The 12729-nt window shown below is 32.6% G+C and overlaps 1 protein-coding gene and 1 long non-coding RNA gene across 2 annotated transcripts; both read right to left on the reverse strand.

Annotated features, from left to right (window-relative positions):
* Positions 1-408: 408 nt before the first annotated feature.
* LOC127836094 (synaptogenesis protein syg-2-like) lies at positions 409-3737 on the reverse strand. The gene is made up of 7 exons (XM_052362549.1): positions 3413-3737; positions 2427-2741; positions 1977-2273; positions 1756-1866; positions 1046-1118; positions 852-904; positions 409-689 (listed from the first exon to the last, which is right to left on the reverse strand). The coding sequence occupies exons 1-7, from the start codon at positions 3627-3629 to the stop codon at positions 508-510; spliced, it is 1248 nt and encodes a 415-aa protein (XP_052218509.1). The 5' UTR covers positions 3630-3737; the 3' UTR covers positions 409-507.
* A 1763-nt stretch (positions 3738-5500) lies between these two features.
* On the reverse strand, positions 5501-6986 carry LOC127836123 (uncharacterized). Its single transcript, XR_008028608.1, has 3 exons — positions 6644-6986; positions 6023-6328; positions 5501-5832 (listed from the first exon to the last, which is right to left on the reverse strand). It is a non-coding gene; the product is annotated as an uncharacterized LOC127836123 (long non-coding RNA).
* Positions 6987-12729: the final 5743 nt, after the last annotated feature.

The raw sequence follows: 12729 nt of genomic DNA on the forward strand, positions 1-12729 counted from the left end.
AAGTGTTTAAATGAGACATAAAATCAAATATAGTATCAGTGTTTGACCTTATTTATGAGATTCAACATATTTGAATGAACGTGAATAGGGCAATTACAAAATTATAAATAGGAAGCATTAAACAATTGCAAAGATACGATCGGCTGTTTCGTAACATATTACAAATTTCACAAAGCGTGATATCAATCTGACAATCTTAGCTCGGAATCTAAAAAAATCGTCACACACAATTTATTCAGTGGTTAACATTAGACAATTGACTGTCGATGCAATATATATTTAATTAAATGTTTAAAACATAACTAGGCCACGAACTTCGCGAAATTCAAACACAGTATTGTTTTAATACGTTTTATTTAGATATCATATGCATGACTTTTTGAATATCACACAAGCAAATACACGTTAACAACCATAAACGGCCTAGTTTTCAAAGATAAAACACAAACGTAACATTTATTACAAAGTAAATAACATAGTTCTGCTTATAACTAGTTATCGCAAAAATTAAAATATAGACAATTTCATGTTGACATATTCACAATCATCGTTGAACACACCATTCAGCGACGAGTGACAGTCCGTGGCATTTTCAACTAATGGCGATGGTTTGGAGGACAAACTTGAGTAATCCCGAAATTCTAGTTGTTCTGCAAGTGTCTCGTATTTATTGTCAGCAGGACGATAATCTAAAAAAACGCTTAAGTGCAACTCACTGGAATACGGATACATGAGAACAGGACAAATGTGGATTGAAAATGCTGTCCCATATAAGATACTATAGGAAATGTTTACTTAATACAATTCGCGACTCGGCAATTTTGCAGTACATCATATTTGAGAAACGTTACCATATCTGCATATTGCATATGTTCCGTCTGTAGATAGGGTTTCCTCGCAACTTCTACATACAAAGAAAGTAAATAGCGCTTCGTTATAGATATAAGTTTTATCCAACATTCATTCTCTTACCCACAACAAATACATCTTCAATACTGATTTAACTTTTAAACCAATGTTCTTATAAAGCCAAATAATTACTTACCTTTCGCGGACGAAATATTCGTACTGACCCGATTTCAGACTAGTTTCGTGGTTTGTTTTGTTTGTATTTTGCCCTAAAGTAGACAATGCAATTATGTTTCATGAACATTTACTATTTCAAGCATGCATGGTTTGTGTTAGTTATAATATAAGCCAATGATTGCCTGGTTTATGTATGCAATTATACAAACAGAATATCGTTAATACAGTATAGACAAAAAGATACACAACCACAATTTAGTTGTATGCGTAGACAGCAAACGAGCTCATATGGGTTACATCATGATGCACATTACACTATGGCCACATGTGGGACCCGAATGACATTGGTTTCCCATATCAGAGAACATGAACAAATCCCATGCTAGTCCTCTCCAAATAAACCAAAATCGTTCCCAGCCCGCCATCCTAAATGAGCTTGACAGGTTTTATTGATATTTACCCTGAGCCAAATGTTGAGTGTGCGTTGTGATAAGGAAAATAAACTGTCAGTACAGACATATAGACATATATAATATAGAACACTGGGGACGAAAGAAGCGAATATACTTACTCTTAATTGCATGTGGATACAGAGTTCAGTCAGTGGCAGAACAGGTGTCTACCAATAATTTCTGAATAATGCCGTTTACGAAGTCATTAAATAATGTTAGAACCGCATTAAACGATCTTATGAACACTGCTTCAAAACCTTTATACATAATAAGTTACCTCTGTTTCTGTATTTCCATATGAAAACTATAACGGCGACAACCATTCCAATCCCGACAGTACTTCCGCCTACTGCACCGCCAATAGATATTGAAGTCGGTCCATTTTCAACTATAACAAAGCATACATACATGAGCACTGACTAAAGTATAGGTATCTACGGATGCGCTTATTTCACTTACAATAGACTTATTCCAGTTTAAATATACATTCGGTATTACCTTCATTGAAAATCGTTCTTGTTGTTATCGTCAAAGTCCAATTTGATTTGCCTATTTTGTTTTCTGCCAATATTTCGATTGCATATTCCGTGTCTTGTTTTAATCCCTCTATAGTCCATTTATAGTGCACAATAGAACTTGCAATGAAAATATATATCCAGTTTCCAGCTTGAACTTCTTTATATCGAATAGTAAAATTCTGATCCTCACCCCCATTAAATTCAGGAAGCCATGATATTCCAATATTCGTGATTCCTACTCGGTCAATACGCACATCTTTTGGAACATTTGGTATAGCTAAACAATGAATTATATATTGAAATAAAATGGTTGTAATCATAAGAGTTCGAACAAAAAGAACGTTTATTCATGTATTAAACATATGAAGCGTTATTTAGCAACGAATCAAAGTTAATCGAATTTAACAGGAAGGTCAATAAGGAAGCATACATTGTGCGTGTAAAGTAAATGTCTCCGTTGTTGAACCCAACGTGTTGGATACGCTCACCATGTAATCTGTGAAATCATCAACGTGAACGCGAGATATCATAAGTTGTGTCTTCATTCTATTTTCAGCAACATAAAAACTATAGTTTGTGGAATTTTGCAAAGCAACCCAGTTGTTATAGATACGCCTGTACCAACTAAAGTTTGACCTATCTGGCTCAGGATAAGCAATTAATGTGAAGATGAAAACAGCAGCGTCGTTTAGGGCCCTGTACACATTGTGCGTTGAAGGTGAAAAGGGTGATGCTCTTGGCGAACCTGCGCAAAAAACACATACAAGTATAACGTTTTAAATGTTGCTTGTTACAGTGATATTATGGGCATTTTTCACTGTTGAATTGAGCTTATAAAAATCAACAGGTCAACAGAGTTATTTATTAAATGTGGTAACTGACCATTTATATGCAACTCATGTTGCTACCAGTTGCTTATAAAAATATATATATTATGTTCGATATTTTACATGACTGTCCCAGTCCTCTTAGCCGCCTAGCGGAACTGTCTTTTTTTTAGGATCTGACTAAGTGTTCGTGTGTCGTATGAATAGTTATCATTGCAGGAAATAAAAATGATCCGTAAAACTAAATTGCGTCCTTGTGTCGTATGAACGAATCTGCACTTAAACTAAATTTAGAATCACATCGTACATCGAATTATTTTGTCGTCAGTTTTCAAAACGAAAGTATGGTTGATATTCAAATGCATTATTTTTCTCTTTCTGGGATATTGTTTTAGTATGTTGATGCTGCATTGACAAATATGAGTGTATATGAAGTGCAAACACCAAAAATAAACAACGGTTGCGATAGACACCTATAAACATAGCATATACTGTTAGATGCGTCTAATGTCCCTTTCACTGTTATCGGATACCAATATACCAATTTTAAAACGTAATATATAAATGGAAATATGTAATTGTTACTAACATTGTATGTTGACAACACACGTATGTTCGCGCTCTTCTTGGTTATGCGTATTGTTAGCCACACATTTATATACTCCACTATCATATTCACATCTCGCTCGATGTATGTATGCGTGTGCTTTAAATGTTGTTGTTTCTGAAAGCATCATTTTACTTGAACGAGTTGCATTTATAATACGAACCGAAGGTGTAGGGTCACCATCTGTTGCACATACCATCTCTATTGTTTCACTCTGGTAAACAGTGACTGCGTTTTCGGAATTATTTGCAGTAAATTTCCGTATGGTTGCTTTATCTGAAAGACATTCCTTTTCAGCGTGTGTGTGCTAACAGATACATTTATTACAACGTACGTCTAGGAATACATCTAAGTAACAATTAGATTATCAGTATATGACATGTAATTTCTTAAATAATTGTTTGTTTCGTTTACAGTGAAATATATGTAATATTAAGTAAATAATTACTGTCTTTGGAACTATTTCCATTCCCGGCTATTTAGGAAAATGAGTGTGCTTCATTTTATAAGGAACATTATTATCAGTAATGTTGCTGAAAACGTTGTGTAGAACCAATTTAACATATGTGATCAAACTTATGTTGTACTTCAGCGTGCTTTACTAAACATTTGAAACGAGCTGCATAACATGACAATCTAAATGTGTCTTTTAATTACGGACACTCACTATTTGTGGCACACGTCAGTACACACACACACACACACACACACACACACACACACACACACACACATATATATATATATATATATATATATATATATATATATATATATATATATATATTTGGATTCCATTTACCCAATTTGGTCGGGTATTTTTCTCCTTTGTGAAAAAAATGTTTTCAAATCCTGTTAATACAAATGTAAAAATAAGAAGCACATTACTTACTCTTTAACGCATTTTAGAGCTGTTAACGCATGTGTTTATACAATGGTGTACTGCATAGTCGTTCAATAAAATTACGTATTTATGTACACGTGAACATTGGTTTAAGTCATTACGTCATCAATTATTAGTTTAAAGATTTTATCTTATTTAAGATAATATTACAATTAGTATTTAAGATGTATTGCATTCGATTTTATATTGCATATTAGATACAACTTACATTGGACATCTAGATAGAATGTTGTCTTACTAACACCATAGATAACGTCGTTTCCAATAGGTTTCATTATGTTGGTTGAATTACATTGGTATTCGCCTTCATCGTTTAACTCGACTTGGTTTATTGTGAATGATTGCCTGGTACCAATGATCTCATTTAAATCTTTTCTAAACCATGAATATTGTGTTTCAGGTGGTTTACCAGGTCTGATCAAATTGCATGCTACAGTAAAAGGCGAATTGAGAAGAGCTGTTTGATTCGCAATTGGTTGAGTAGTTGGCGGGTCTGTTGTAACAAAACAAAAGCCGTTTGTTTTGCGAATTCAAAGCAATGTAAAAACACATTGAATAATCATCTTTTTAACAATCTTAACATTATATTTTGATAAAAACCAAATGCACTATAATTTAAAACAAATGTAAATAACCTTTACTCCCGACAAAGGAATATGTGTTGGTGATTAGTTGCGTGTTTGAAAGATTCCAAAATACAAGTCGCATACAATGCATACATATACTTACATAACACAATAATTGACAAGTTTGTTGATTTAGTTTTACTTGTTTCTTGATCATCGTCGTCCAAAATAACGTTATAAGCAAGGCAAGTCCATGTTGCATCCTGCTGTATATGTGTGACTGTCAGAATGGATGAGTTTCTATGCTGTCCCATCCAGTATACAGTGGCTGGGGGATTAGCACCCCATGCACAGGATATATTGATGCTGTCCCCCTTCACTACACGTATGTTAGTCTCCGTAAACGTATACTTATAGGCATTGCTCACGAAGTTTTTAAATGATGGGGAGTCTGTACATATCAACATATTTTGCATATTATATTACCAGATTTATAATTATTATTTGATAATGCACCGTATCTACACAAATATAAGTATATATGTAGAACACACGAAAAGCAATTAAAAAGCTGTACCATCAACGTACCACGGTATGGATTGCTTAGTTATAAAGTAAATAAAATGTTTACTCACATGAAACATAGATGTTAAATAAAGTTGAATGTGTGCTTGACCTGTTACCCGCAGCTCCACTCAGGGAATAATATGTATTGGTCGATACACACTCTATAAACTTATCATGGGAATTACGATCGAACAGCAACTTTACTACGTTGCCATTTGCGATGCCTCCAGGGTAAATCCATTGATAAGACGGGGAAGGATAGCCGGAGGAGAAACATCTGAACTCAGCCGTAACGTTTTCTCGCAGATGAGCTGTTTCGGAAACATTCTTGTTATTTATGCTAATGACCGGTTTGGAAACTGGATCTAAATGGACACACACAATAACATAAATTAACGATACTGTCTGGCTTCAAACCAAAAGTGAATTTCCCAATCCTATTTTGATTATGTACCTCAATGTTATAAACGCATGTGGAAGAAATTTGAAAACAAAATTCACGCTTTTCATTAGAAGGTTATTATTGCAATACATATATATATAGATGCTACTAACATTGAATTATCAAATTCGTTCCTTGACGGAAAGAAATTGTAATGTTTTTGTACACATAGATTGCCATGCACGACACAGTTTTGTTGCTGGTGGTGTTTGTTGTATACTTAAGAACACTTGACGACACATACGATCTGTATTCATAACTTGCGTTATTGGTGATATTTACATCATCTTCAAACCAGTGTATATTTGCTTCTGGACGGACAAGGGAAGTCATGCACGTGAATGATGAGATCTCGTTGTAAATGTGGAAGGACACGTTTGGGTGTATTTCTGGGAGAAATGTTAACGCGATGAGACGTACTAGAATCAAAGTAAAACATAATTTTGTGTATTATTATATATTGTTTAGAAACGATGCCATCGTCTGACAATCCTTATTAGGGGCACATTAGTCGAATATTACTGTTTACGCCCAAACATTCATAATCGTTCGTCTCGTTATCAATATTGAAAAGAAAACACAAACTAACAATTATAGAATTGTGCAAGTATGGTAATTTAAACGGAAATGAACCTCGCGGTATGTTTTATATGAGCACATACCATAATGCATTAAATTACATTATGGATGTTCTGCGTTTTCATATAAAACTGAATGTAAACGAACACACGCACTGAGTATATTTATTAGGTAGCCGTTGCTGTATTCTGTCACGCCTGTTGGTGAACCGGAACAACGCCATTTGTCGCCATCGTTGGATTCGCTTACGGCTTTGATAGCACATTTGAAGACTGTTGAAGATTGACATTTGCATTCCAAAGTACCGGATAGGTCGGGAGCATGACATTGGTTATCAACAAATTCATGAACTACGACGACGTCGTTTGCAAGACTCGAACCTCTGGGTAATCTGTGCCACTTAATCTTTGTAACCGGTGAATTTGTAGAACAGGTAAACGAAAGTCTGTTTCCGAGAAACACATCATCCACATCCGCGCTTATTTGCAGGCTTGAAGTAATACCTAATATGTTGGAAAGAAGTTACATACACGATCGAAAGTTTAACTATTAATGTATACACTTAGAGACTTTTCTAACGCATCACTGTTCAAACTTGAATATCTCAGTGATAAGTTAACATTTTGATTAAAAATTTTACATGTGATCATTTGACTACATTCTGAGCAAGCTCACGGTGAAATCATTCAACCATGAAGATCGGACGCTTTAGCACATGGGGAATGTATGGTTCCATCTGTTTGCACAAGGAAATGGTGTAAGTAAATTTTATCAAAAATTATTTCATTTTTAAGGTGGGTTCTTATATCAGGATAACATAAAACTAGTTTGAAATGTATGGCTCATATAAATATTAAAGAACGCAACCGCATGTTTTGACATATTGCAGGTTCCCTGCAAGTGTATTGGAAACTTTTCTTACGCAGCATTTTTCAAACTTTCAAATCTTTGTAAGAAGATAAGATTTTCATTCAAAAATATAGATGTGATCATTTGACTTCATTCGATGCAAGCTAACGATAAAATCATTCATCCATGACGATCGGACGCTTTATCACATGGGGTAGGTAGCATGCAATTGCCAAAATGCGCGGTTGCGCTTCTGAATTTTCATACGAGTCATACTTTTTTTTTCAAATAATTTGATGTTTTCCAGGTGTAAGAACCAACCTTAAATGATGAAATTGAAATTAATTCATATTAATATTGCGTTTCACCATTTCCACGTGCAAAAACGAAACTGTACGTACCCCACGTACTAGAGCGCAGGCTCGTCACGGATGAATGATTTTATCGTTAGCTTGCTTATAATATAGTCAAATGATCACATTTAGAATTTTAAATCAAACTCTTAACTCATAATAGAGATAATCAAGTTTGAAAAGTGTTGCGTTAAAAAGGATTCAAGTGTATAATGCTGTCAAACAAGCGTGTATATGTGATCATATCTTATTGTACATCGCCAGATTTAGATCTGTGTCTACTAAACCGCATTAAACACATAACTGCTATGTGTATTTGTTAATTATTTGATAAGCTTTTTATTTTCACTTTTTCAACGGTCGTTTCAGCGGGAAGACACGTTTAACATTTGAGACCATTAAGTCGTCCTAGTAATCCTTAGTATACTTATTGTATAAGGCTACATCTAGACATAATGTCTTCAAGACTTGTATTCATAACCACATTCTAAAAACCTATATTCAGATTGTCCTGTCTGGAAATGTAAATTAACTGAAGAATATGTAAATTAAGAAATATATCTTATAATATACATGTGCTAAGAACAATATAAAGCAAACTATTTACTTTAAAATCGTCCACCACAAAATACGTCTTGTAATATATACCAATTGTATGAATACACTGTCTATTAAAACAACAATTTACACAATACAAGGTGAGTAATCTTGTTCTTCCGCTAGTTTTCTTATTTATTTGGTAAAATTTTCAGTAAATCATATAATAATACACATGCTTCCTTTTTGGTTTATGATTACAAGGATTTCGTATACACACAACTTTTAAATAATATATATTTATGTTGTTTCAGGAAAAAAAACATACGATTAGTAAAAATTACAAATTATGACTAATAAGAAATACTATGAGAATACCTTTTTATTTTTTTACGTATTACAAACACATACGTGTTTTACAATACATGATTTCCGTTTCTATAAATTATAACGGAACACTTTATTTTGGTTGTTTTAAGCCGAATATTAACATGAATGTTTAGGTAATCCATCGATAATTAGATCGTCTTATCTGTGTAATCTCTATATTAATTTGTGGTACCGAACAGTTTCACAAATGGACGTTTTAAGTCGAAAAGTACCAATTTCAATAAAATCAATAAAATTTGAAAAACAGATTGAAAACAGGAAATATATGTTTGCAATATAATTTTGCCAATTAGTCCATGCTAATTTTAGGTGAAATCGAATACAAATTTATTTTTAAATCGTATGGATCTGTCCGTTCATTTTACTTAATTTATGTATCGTGTAATAAGCTGAAATCTATATCCAAGTTTACTGTTGATTAACTTTAATTTGTCACGAAACAACAATGAAGTTAATATGATAGTAGAATATAGCTTTTGTAATTGATTGATAATAATGATTAAAACGATCTTAAAGATAATTTCTCATCAGCCGTATTAATATTTAAGGGAAGATTTCTGTCGAAGCGGAGCATCTCTTTTCCCTAAACTATATACAATTATCCATTATTTCAGGCACAACTTAAAACGTATTTTGCAATATTCGACACTATGCGTTTATAAAATAATGTTATCAAGTAAAGCTTTATATATTTGAAAAAAAGGAAAAAAACGCAATTATAAAGGCGCCCGAGAGGGATGTGACTTTACTTTACTTTATTTTTGATGGCAAAAGGAGCCATACCTTTACATTGATTTCATTTTACACTTAAATATTATCCATGTACCGTAGAAATTTTGGGACAATATTTTACTAGTTTATGTTTTCAAAATATGTAACGATTAAATTCTAGATAATGTTAATTCACTAGAGGCCAAACCAAATTTTTTCTATACTATATATAATTATACAATTCCGAATGTCAGGAATGAATATATAACTATTCTTTTCGGCAATGAACTAGACGTATTGCTATAATATATATTTATGTTCTTAACATTTGGTAACTTTCTAAAATACCTTATTTCTATTTTTCAAACAAGTACAGACTTACATGTTTTTGTTTTACCAATAATGATGATGCGAATGATGAATATTAGCTTTTTTTAAATCTCGCAGACAGGAAATATTTGAGTCTTACGAGTTTTACTGTCGGTGATTTATGGTGAAATAATTACCATCAATAACATGAGTTTGGGGATTTCTTTTATTTTACTTTTACTTTCGATACAATATTTGTGCAATACATTAATTACCTGACCATAAATGTTGATTTAAAATTTGTAAACACTATTTCGGATTATTTAAAGTATGATACGTTTTATAATAACAAAGTACACAACTTGCATTTCTTAGTTTCTATGATTGTATGAGGTGTAAGACGAGCATGCATATTTGCCGATAATAAAGTAGTTTTCGTTAACTTCATTCATTTATTATTATAAGTCACATGCTGTAGTACGAGTGTATGCTTACTTTAAAACTATTGTTTACATAAACCTAGAACGGAAACAAAATGTTTAATTTCGACAAAACGTGTTTTATCCTTGAATGCTTTGCCTTGGGACATGCAATTTGAGGTATATTGGTATCGCCTTATTTGCTTATTTAATTAAACCAAATGGCCATCGCAACTAAATTTAACTTATTTGACTTCATTGCTTTGACTTATTATTTTATTTAGTTCAGAAATCGGGATAATATATGACTTTAAAGGCAAGTATACAGTACATTACATATGAATCTAAATCATTTAAAAGGTATATCCAACTTATGGACCTTTGAGAAGAAAGTAAAACATATACTTTTTAATGAAAGAAACTGCGCCTTAATAGTATCTTAACTACCCCAAAATGTCATCATATACCAACAAATATAGTTGGATTTAAACATTTAAATCGTACTCTGAAAATCTTGAACATGGTGACATATTTAAATAATCTAAATGTAAACATCACTTGCTTTGAAATTGTTTTAACTGGCATTGTCATTATCATCATTAAACGTATCCTTACTTTTGTTATTATCATCCTTCAGACCGCATCAGCCTTATCAAAACATTATTCTGTCAATCATCTTCCATCCATCAACATAATATTTAGTTTGATTATTATCAGTATCGGAAACATATACATCGATCATGTACACATACACAACGGCCTCTACCGCAACTGTGGCATCCAATACTAGAATTATCGCCGCCATCCTAGCGACTACTGCAACCTATGCAACCAACGCAACCACTACCATCACTACTGCCACTAGATATGCCACCACCGCCAACCCCGTTGGCGCGGCTTCCGCAACTACAACAGCTACAACCGCAACCAATACAATTAAAACTCAAAATGAAACATTAAATCGTGTATGCTGTTTCTGAAAGACACATTTGATATCGGTGCGTTTGTATTTCATTGAACTGATGCAAATTGACCCACGTCGTATTTACAGTTTAAAGTAAATTTCTATGATAAAGACATAATCGAAACTATCCACTCTGAGAAAGCAAATATATATATATTTGCAGTTAATAAACTGGCATTGTAAAATATTATATTTTAGTCTAAATGTACATGACACAATACAGCTTAAATGACCCCATTAAAACATATGATTTATATTGAAGATACTTATGATTTTGACATGTATGTGAGGATTCTTATAGTTTAATTTGCAAATTTGTAAATGATGATATCACTTGATTTTGAAGTGTATGTTATATAATTTGTACCACTAACGGTGTAAATTGGAGTAATGGAATACACAAGTTTATGGTGATCACTAAACTTGGTATTGGTTTGTGCATTTTAGCAGTAAAATATATACTTAAAGATGTATTTTAAATAATACTCATAATACTCAGCACCATTTTATTTGCTTACAAAATGTTTTTACCTAGCACCGTTGATTGCAGAATCGCAAGGTAACAGATATATGACATTTCCTGTGTCATTAATACGTACTGCTTGGCATAAGTACGCTTTGTTTAGGCTTTGTAGATCTCTTTTGCTTCTAAAATCCTACAGTACAACACAAGCCTAAAATTAGTCTTATATACCATATACGGGAAAGACATGTAATTTAAATACGTCATCGTGATTAAAAACTTCTATTAAGACTACATTGTAAGCTGTAATAATATATAGATATAACACATAATTGTGAGGTGATAAAGATAAATATATTAATATATATTAAAGCCACACACCTTGAAATGAAATAAATGTTAATCAATACATATAGATGCAATTTGAAAGTTAGCGAAAAGGTCATTTAATCTATAGCCTAGTTAGCAAGTAATTCATTATTTTTCAAATTTTAAAACCGAAAGTAGGATTTAAAACCGAAAGTAGTCGATTTTGAAAAACGATATTATTTTTAAGTTTTAAAGCGCAAAAAAGTCGAATTTCTACCTTGAAAAATTAGCTATAATTGGCATAATTAAAATTAAATCTATAGCCTATTTTGCAAGTAGTGTATTTTTTTCAAATTCCGCTTTTAAAATCGAAAGTATGATTTCTAGACGTATACGTCCATTTCGACAAACACGATTATTTAAAGCGCAAAAGACGACGTATTTCTACATTGTAACCACCAGATATATTCTAATTGGCACAGATGAAATATGTTTCTTATTTATAATTAAATTTACTATGCCATGTATTTCATTTCAAGGTGTGTGGCTTTTAAGGATAAAAACAATATTTCCGATAGCTCTTGCCGTGTGTCTAGTTTTGAATGAAGTGAGCTGGAATCAATCATCGACACTCACATGTATCTACTGCTTCAATCCGTATCATTAATCGTTAGTATGATTTAGCCATAATGAATCTCACTATACAATATCAGAAAAAGTATTCGTTCTACCATCAGCTTATCGTATACAATTTAGAAAATACATCAACAAAAACACTATTTCAATGAATAAAGCTGGGTTAACTAATCGCTTCAAAAATGACATTTGTAAGCTGCGTAAACCGGAAAGGTAAGGCGCACTCATGGATATGTTTGTACATGCACTTCCAAAGGAATTCTAGAAAATAACATGTCCAAATTGTTGTGATTTCATAAGT

This window comes from Dreissena polymorpha, chromosome 6, assembly GCF_020536995.1.
Source record: "Dreissena polymorpha isolate Duluth1 chromosome 6, UMN_Dpol_1.0, whole genome shotgun sequence".
NCBI classification, from domain to species: Eukaryota; Metazoa; Mollusca; class Bivalvia; order Myida; family Dreissenidae; genus Dreissena; species Dreissena polymorpha.